The sequence below is a fragment of the Leuresthes tenuis genome, unplaced genomic scaffold (assembly GCF_036924035.1).
Source record: "Leuresthes tenuis unplaced genomic scaffold, fLeuTen1.0.hap1 SCAF_16, whole genome shotgun sequence".
Taxonomy (NCBI): Eukaryota; Metazoa; Chordata; class Actinopteri; order Atheriniformes; family Atherinopsidae; genus Leuresthes; species Leuresthes tenuis.
The window spans coordinates 10,681,710-10,690,172 of record NW_027325370.1 but is presented as its reverse complement, the minus strand read 5'-3'; the positions used below and the strand labels follow the sequence as shown (position 1 = coordinate 10,690,172).

Below are 8,463 nucleotides of genomic sequence, written 5' to 3'. Positions count from 1 at the left end.
TGGTTTTGCAAGAAAAAGCAAACGTTTCATAATCCATGATGCCAAGGAGGAGGACCATAATGAAGGACTGTAAAGGCAGGCAGGTGTCAAACTAATTAAAAGCACTGCCAAGGGAGAATATCCATGAACTGGCAGGAAATGGATCAAAGGTGTAAACAACACTGACAGACAAAGTAAGTGTTAGAAAGACAAACTGAGATGAGGAGCTAATGACTATACCTTAAAATACACTGGCTGTTAACTTCTTACTGTACACGTGTTTATCATGGCTGCCTTGCTGCGTCAGTTGTGCCCGTCCTCAGAAATTAACATTACGCCTGTGGACGCTGAAATACGTAGGCGGCCGGTAGGTGGTGTGTTAGGCTTACTTTTGTTGTTTTGATGTTTTGTATTGTCAATTTCTCGTGCCGTGCTTGGTTTATGGGGCCTAGAATAAAGGGAAATAAATGGAAATCAGAACAACAAAATAAGACTAAGACAGAACCATAAAACACATGGAAAAACCAACAGAACATGACAAAAAGTGCCAGAATGCCAAAGGCCATCTTGAATGCCAATACTTTTTCAAGGCAATGCATCTTTTTTTATCTATATTGTGATTGATAATAAATGGGTGGGTTTAGTAAATACATGCAAAATTGTAGTTGTTTTATTTTTGTTATGTGTGTGAATCACTCTGTATTTGTCTCTTTCTATGCTAGATGAAGAATCATTTCATAATCAAATAATGCAAAAAACTACAACAACAAAACAAATAAATTCTCTTTCTTTCTCTTGCCACCATTTGACTAACTTTATGACTGTGATTGCTCCCGCTCCAGCTCCAACTCCAACTTCAGTTCGATGTCCAGGTAGCCCGACCCCAGGCGTAACCCAACTTCCACAACGTTAGCTCTCACTTTGTATATTAACAAAATATTTCATGAAATTACTTATGAGATGATTGTTTGTAGGTTAATCATTTGAGTCAAGTGTGCTTTAGAGAAGCTACAGTGTGGGCATTTTAGTAAGATTACTGTCCAAGTTTTCTAGTGATAACTAATGTTTTTTCTTAGAATCTTATGTTTTTGTATGGCAGAGTTGACGACTAGTAGAGTCATGTCAGTGTTTATTTGTCTCTACAGCACAGAATAAAATGGTCTGGCTTGTTCTCATGGTAGCTGGGGTGGCGGCATTTCTGGTGCTCTTTTGGGTGTGGCTCTGCAGCAGGAGCCTGCTCAGAAACCACGACAGCTGTCCCTGCTGGAACGCAAACAAAGATTTGGAAACATCTGCTAAGGACCCCAAATCCAATGGTAACCAGTGGTTGAGTTTATTCCCAATGCTGTATTTATTTGCCAATGTTAGGAATTTTTACATCACTTGAACACATTACACTTATGTGACAATAGACTGTACAAAATTATGGAAGAAGCCATCCGCTGTCAGGCATGAAGCCATTGTGGAAGTGCCTGAAAGTGTACTACCACAGGACGACTGCTCGGTGCTGGCTCACAAATATCTATATAGAAAAACAACAACATCGATTTCTCACATGAAACACGAAGTCAGTAAATCCCACGAGTGATCACGGTCTCCTTTGCTTGACACATTCCTTCTGATTAGTGTGCAATTTAATGGATATGTCCTCAAAGAGGAAAACTTTTGTAAACTTTCAAAGATCACTTGCCAGCTTCACCCTCTTGGTCAAATGTAGTCGCCTGTGGCTGCAGGGAGGCCTGCATGGCAGCAAAATCAAGGTCACAAATGGCAGTTAAAAGACTAATGCTTGACATCACAAGGTACGTTTCCATCAGCCTGTTTAGATGCGCATCGAGAACTATCGTATCGGAAAATTATGATGGAAACACCATAATTTGAATTAAAATCCCCTGATTCACACAAATGAAAATACGCTCGCTAGCGCCGGGTTTTGGTTGATTCGAATTTCTTTTAATATGCAGTTCCAAACGATTCGAATCACTTTTGGATGGAAACATGACTACAGACGGTTCATCCATTCCATTTATAAAAAGTCTATTCATGCAACATTTGCTTCTACTACATTTACTTTACAGGCTAAGTTAAACCTCTAAACATCACCATAAGTGAACTCAAATGCTGCATCAGAGTTCAGTGGGCCAAGACTAACGTTGTACACACAAAACATGATACTAGAACTGATGTCAAGCTACCCAGAAGTGAATAGAATACAATATTCACTTAAAATGTTGCTCACAGATCAATTTAGATTCATAATTCAGAAACCAATGCTATTGCTCATTCATTATGTTGATGAGTGGGTAAGCACAACATTTCAACCAGTGGAAACCATTATTAGGCGCATCTGACTAAATCCATTAGTTCTTCAAACGGTCAGAACACCTCATTGTTTCACAACACCTTTACTTTAAATAGTGGAGGGTGTTCAGATATTCCCTAAAAAGTAAAAGCATTTGGTCACAAGGTCTGCACTTCATGGCGATGATATGTTGTCATAATCCTCTGTCACAATATTGATGAATCAAACTCAGCGAAATTTGACCGTCTTGTCCCATGCTTACCAGATCTTTAATATTTTTCCTTTGTGAATATATTCACAGTGTGATAGTAAGTGAATAAGTGTTTGAAATGTCCTTTTTGTGTTGATTGTGTTTAAACACAACCAAACAGAAACAGAACAAATTTAATAATGTCAAAGTATGTGACTAAAATGCAAATATCATAGATTTCTCTGAACTGTAACACAATTTAATTTCTTTACTTCTTTTTTTCTCTTTTCTTTACATACTTTCTCATCAACCTGTCTCCATACAGCAGGAAGCTCACTGATCATATCTGCTTCCCCTTTAACAGAGCAACGCAGTCATCAAGGCACCAGTCCAGCCACTTTGGTTAGTGCTCAGTTTCACGTACTTTGGGTTCAGTTTAGATAAAGATCAAAACTGTTGCAGCAGTATAGGTAGACAGCGAAAGGAATTTCTGATACCACTCACACAGACACACGTACATTTGTGAAGGTTAATAATAGTAAAGGTGAAATGCTGATAACATTTTATAGTTTACCTAAACTGAGCTAAATCTGTAATAAATGACTAAGATCATTTGTTGGCATTTAAAGGAAAGGCTAAAGAATTTTACTCTTCAGAGAGATGGCTGGAGAAAGAGTTTTATTTTCTTTGTCTGCTTTGTCCTTTAAAGACATTTACCATTTCTGAGGAAATCCCCATGATGTCTCCCCTCCAGGAATCACCTGCTCATATCAGTCGCTACTGGCCAAATAGTAACCACATAGGTAAGACTGAGTAGTGCAACAACAATACACTGCTTTTGACACAGTATAATGTGTTATTTAATATGCTATTTTGACAAGTTTGCTGTCCTAAACTGGTGTAAGTGATGGGTTGCTTATAAACTGGAAGTTGACAGATGTTTTATCCCCCAAAACATATTTAGATGAAATTAGGTCAACTGGTTTTACACACATCAGAGATATCTGCCTGTGCAGCTTCTAACCTTATATAAAACTGTTCAAATGTTCATGTAAAAAATGTAACTTATCTTACAGAGGTCACCTCTTTATTGCATCATTGCCCCGATAATGCCTACCACACACAAGCGTTTTGATAGTAGGATTCTAATAGGGTAATAATAAAGAAGAAAAGCATTATAGTAAAACTGGTGAACCTGGAAAGGTGTCTCTGTTTCCATTGTACAAGACATTTTGGTTCTTCAAAGTGAGAAACTGCTTTTCTCACCTCTGAAAAAAGCTGCTCTCAAACAGAGAAAAATCAAGATTGTTTTTCTGTTGACAAGCTTCTGTTTTAAAGAGAGCAGGAAGTGGACCAGAAATAGACGACTTTAAAGGCCTGCTCAAGCAGGCAGGACGTAGTTTTAGCATGTCTGTCTGGATTGACGAGAAACAAGTGATGCATTGATCCTATATTTTAAAGGAATATCAGGACATCGGAAGGAGATATACTCTTTCCTTCCCTCTATTAGAAAGATAGAAGACATGTTATAAAGATAATATTTACAAAATCCAGGGGCAAAATCATGGCATTGCACTCGGGATAAGAAACTGACAACAAGTCAAAGGGGATCACATTAATCTGTCTCAAAGTTAAAAGGATAAAAGCGTTGCTTTAGCCACAGGCTGAAGAGCATGAGCACACGGTAAAGTCCTTTAGTGTTTATTAAGGTTTAAATTCTTTGACACAACACAATGACTCTGAAAGAGGTACAAAATTTGCTACTATAATGTCGCAAGTAACTGTGCATTTCTCAATTTATTGTTTGAATTTTGGCACGAGATGAAAACATTTCTCGTGTGTTTAGACGTACTTGGACTCCAGCTTCAGTCTTTGCGAGAGTCATACATTAAATACAGAAAGCTTGTTTCAAATGCAGAGAGATTAACTGCCAGCACAGGAAGCTTTTAGAGTGTGATTCATCAGCAGCTGCTAAAAGTTTTTTTAACAACAGATAACTGTCGTATGATCTTCACTTTTTATGGGTGGCTTATTGGCTGGTCTGATGAATGTATCAGATAGTTGGCCATCTGTTGGTTTGCAGTAAGCTATCTACGCAGGAAATTCTGATTTGAAGAGATCAACAGATTTTTTTTGTACCCAAGCCTTGTTTACTTTGGATATCCTGGTAGGAGTTATCAGTTAACCTGAATTTACTTGAAAACATTTACAGATGATTCAGTGGTTTGAACAAGAAAGCCACAAACTTAAAGCAAACTAGAATGAGAAACTTCAGTGTCATAACTATCTCAAGAATTTTCTAAACACCACTTGTAAATAATTTAATGTTTTGTTTTAGGATGCTATAGTAGTAATCTGAATATTTGCATACACAAAGATTTATATTGGCAGGGCATTTCTGGTTGTCTTGTTAAAAGGTACACTTCTGTCTTATTTAAGTAATTTAGGTAAAACAAATGTCATGGCTGCACCCCATCTGATTACTTGTGTTGTATTCTACTGGTGTCTTTAGTTTCAGTGTTCTCACTATTTCTACTGTGTGTCATACACACAATTTATCTCCAATCAGTCATGTATCGTGAGCCGAAGAATAGGAAACAGCACGCCCTCACTTTTTCACTTTAGTCGGCAAAATCGACATTAAGGGAAATGACAAATCAGATAGGTAATGTGAGTCCCTCTTACATACTGTGATATACCGTGTCGAATCTCCTCTGATATCATCAGCCTACACTTTGACATGATTTTCACAGCTTTATTTTGTTTGTTTTTTGTCAGTTCATCACTTATTCAATTTGTTCCATTAAAACTAGTTTGAAAAAAAGTTGTATATTCAAGCTTTTGGGAAAACTTCGAATGCATCTGTATTTTGTGATGGTGTTCTGTAAAGCTGAGGTGAAACCTCTCTTGTGGTCTTGTTGGCACTGAAGTGAAGATTGTGCTCTGAATTCCTTCTCAAAAACCAGGGATGGATGTTGACATTGACCTTTGGGGAACGTAACCAAAGGGGTTGTATCTACTCATAACAGACAACTTACAAAATAACTAATTTCATGTGGTATCTTTAGGTAATTAGGTACAAGCAACTTGTGATAAAGACAGTTTTTTATTCTTTTTGTAGCATTTATGAAAAATGCAAAGATATGCAGTATTTTTTAACAAATAAGGTGATTCCCAAAGAACCATTTGCCAAAAACATGGCATATTTCGCCAATTTTGGCAGTGTGTTGTTATAGAATTGGAAAAAAATTCTACAAATGGAGGACAACAGAAGCGGTGGCAGGCCTAAGTGGCATCAGGACCTTACAGTTTATCTATCTACTGTTGGCCAAAGCCTCATCAGAAAAGGTATCCATGGAAGTATAGCTGTCAAAAAGCATGAGTGAAACAGGAAGAAAAGGCTGAGGCGTGCCAAATTATTGTTTGCCTGGCATTAAATAAAAAACAAAGGGTGGCTCAAAGTGTGTTTTATCCTATAAGATGGAGTTGTATGCATGAATAAATAAAGTAAAAGTTGAGATATTTTAGAGTCTAAAGAGAAGCTTTGTCTTAATGTGATCAAGTATTAAAATTCTGGACTTACAAGATCTATTCCAGCATCAGTTATTGTTTTTTTTTTTGTGCTCACTGTCTGTCTCTGATTCTCTCCTTTTAGCTGAAAGACAAAATGAGCAATTGGATCGCTTGCCGGCCATTGTGCTCTATGCGATTATTAAGGAGGTGCCCCTACGTAGATGGAAAGAGTTCTTGCGCCTGCTCTCGGTGACTGACCAGCAGATGGAGCGAGTGGAGCTGGAGGCTGGTTTGGGTTCCATGGAGAAGCAGTACCAGATGCTGAGACTGTGGAGCCAGCGTCCCTCCGTGAGCCTGGACGATGTTTATTCGTCCTTACACTACATGGCTTTATCAGGCTGTGCCCAGCTGCTGCAGGAAAGCCTGGAGAAGCTGCAGTGGAGGCCGGAGAAGAAGCAAGGATTCACAGCCTGAAGAAGTTACTCTGAGTGGGGTCCAAATGGGGCAATGCAAGCATGGTGCCATCGACAATACAATTGAGAAGAACAAGTTTTCAAACGAAGACATCAGAGCACTAACTTCTATGTGGTGCACCCACAAACAACTGCAATGACATCATGAATGAGTCTTGCTTGAGTTGTGCAATTCAGTGGCATTACAGAGCACAGTGGTGGGTTTTAAATTGTGTGGGGGTTTCTTTGAAGAGTTTAACATCATCAAATGCATTCCTGACAAATGCAACTCAACAAAGGCTTGAACCTTATTTCACATTTGGACTTACAATGAAAATGCATACAGTATATGTGGAAAATAGATTCAATCCAAGTCAGCTACAGGTTTTTTGTGTGGTTTTACAGAAGAGTGCTTACATGTAGATATGAGCAAGGCCATTATTGTGTATATTTGTGAAAGTTAAGCAATGACTTTTCTTTCTTTTTTTCTTTTACCTCAATGAATCTCTGCTTAGCCTCTTTGTAAAATGATTATTTATTCCCTTTTTTTTTTGTTTATCTGACTAGTCAAAGTAACGACTCCTTGAGTTTAGATATTTAAAGCGTGTAAACATTTTCAATACATCTGTGATGTTGGAGCAGCAGGGCTGCAGATCATTTTGCCACGTCGGACACCTCCCTCATCATGCTTGACATGAAAGTCTGGTAGAGCAGCTGAGCCTCTGATGCTTGATGCACATCTACACCCTCATAAAAAGGAGAAAACTGAATTCCCCAAAGGACGTCAGATTTTCAGTTTCCTGCAACCTATGGGTGTCAGTGTGCAGTAGGCTGGGTTTTTCCTCACCACATACATTCCAGTCAAACTGAGGTTTTCTCATGTGGTGTTTGGGTATCTCACTTTGAGAGTTTTTATGTGTCAGTTCAGTCAACTAACAAGAAAGACTTTTGGATTTTCCATTTTGGTGGTTATTGTTAAATTATCTAATACAAATGTATTTATTTGGTCCAGAGACATATCTGTATGTGTACATATTTTCCAGTAATGACATTTTCTATGTCCTGAAACTATTTATAGATGCTGTCATTGTTACTAAAACTGACAGGTCTGAGATTTCTTTCCGGTGTCACCTATCATATACGTGTATTAATAATTTATGATTTTGATACTGCTTTTACCTGATTCAATATGTGACAAATAAAACTGTTGATATGGAGTGAGTGTTTGAACGGCAGCAGCTGGTGTGCAGTAGCCTACTTTGAGCACAGGACCCCATCCAAAGAATGTGGGCAGGCCGTTGGAAGAGCTTTTATTCTTGAGGTGGATCAACCAAATCTCATGAATTGCAAATTCTGCCTCAGCACAAAGAACAGCTGGTCAGCATTGTCCAAATTCCCTGCATGGGAAAAAAAGATGGGAATATTGAGGGATTTATCATATTCACTTTATGTGCATGCAAATAATGTGATAATGAAAATATCCTGGGCAGGGTTTTATTTAAACTTTTTTCTTAGTAAACAAATTTGACTAAATTAAACTTTCTGTGAGGAAATGCATGCCACGCTATTAGTGCGCAAATATGTTATCTGTGTAAACGTAAAGGAACAGATTCACATTTTACTTGATAGATTCCATGTGCTAAAAAGTGACGTCGTCAACCTGTGGGCGCTCTACATTTCTTTAGTCTTGTGGTTTGTGCACAAGCGTCTGTGGTTTCCAAAGGCAACCGGTGCCTGTGCTCACAAGCACAACAGCTCACGTAGGGAACTGTGCTCCCCTGATAAACCTGTTGCGGTCAGTTATTATTTTTCTTTTATCTTGTTGTTGTGTAAGACTTTTTCCACCTCTGAGACACTCAAAAAAGAATGTTCTGTGACTTCTGTTGTGTGCTCAGGCTCGTGTTGTCCTGGCAACCCCGAGTCCGTGACGAATGAGTTGCGACAGGTCGTCGACAGGTCGTCGGCTTAAGAAAACAAGGGGACACCAACTGTACCGGTGAGTTGGTGCCCTAGTTTAGACTCTTAAA

At 38.5% G+C, this 8,463-nt stretch overlaps 1 protein-coding gene and 1 long non-coding RNA gene across 2 annotated transcripts; both read left to right on the top strand.

The window, feature by feature from the left end:
* Nucleotides 1–821: 821 nt before the first annotated feature.
* On the top strand, nucleotides 822–3,128 carry LOC140272073 (uncharacterized). The gene is made up of 3 exons (XR_011907881.1): nucleotides 822–887; nucleotides 1,125–1,295; nucleotides 2,797–3,128. It is a non-coding gene; the product is annotated as an uncharacterized lncRNA (long non-coding RNA).
* A 58-nt stretch (nucleotides 3,129–3,186) lies between these two features.
* LOC140271680 (tumor necrosis factor receptor superfamily member 25) lies at nucleotides 3,187–7,613 on the top strand. The gene is made up of 2 exons (XM_072366963.1): nucleotides 3,187–3,274; nucleotides 6,127–7,613. The coding sequence occupies exons 1-2, from the start codon at nucleotides 3,208–3,210 to the stop codon at nucleotides 6,456–6,458; spliced, it is 399 nt and encodes a 132-aa protein (XP_072223064.1). The 5' UTR covers nucleotides 3,187–3,207; the 3' UTR covers nucleotides 6,459–7,613.
* The last annotated feature ends 850 nt before the right edge of the window (nucleotides 7,614–8,463 follow it).

Coding starts and splice junctions, on each gene's coding strand:
- LOC140271680 (XM_072366963.1), top strand. CDS start 3,208: ATGATGTCTCCCCTCCAGGAATCACCTGCTCATATCAGTCGCTACTGG. Junction 3,275..6,126: donor GCCAAATAGTAACCACATAG/GTAAGACTGAGT, acceptor CTCTCCTTTTAG/CTGAAAGACAAAATGAGCAA.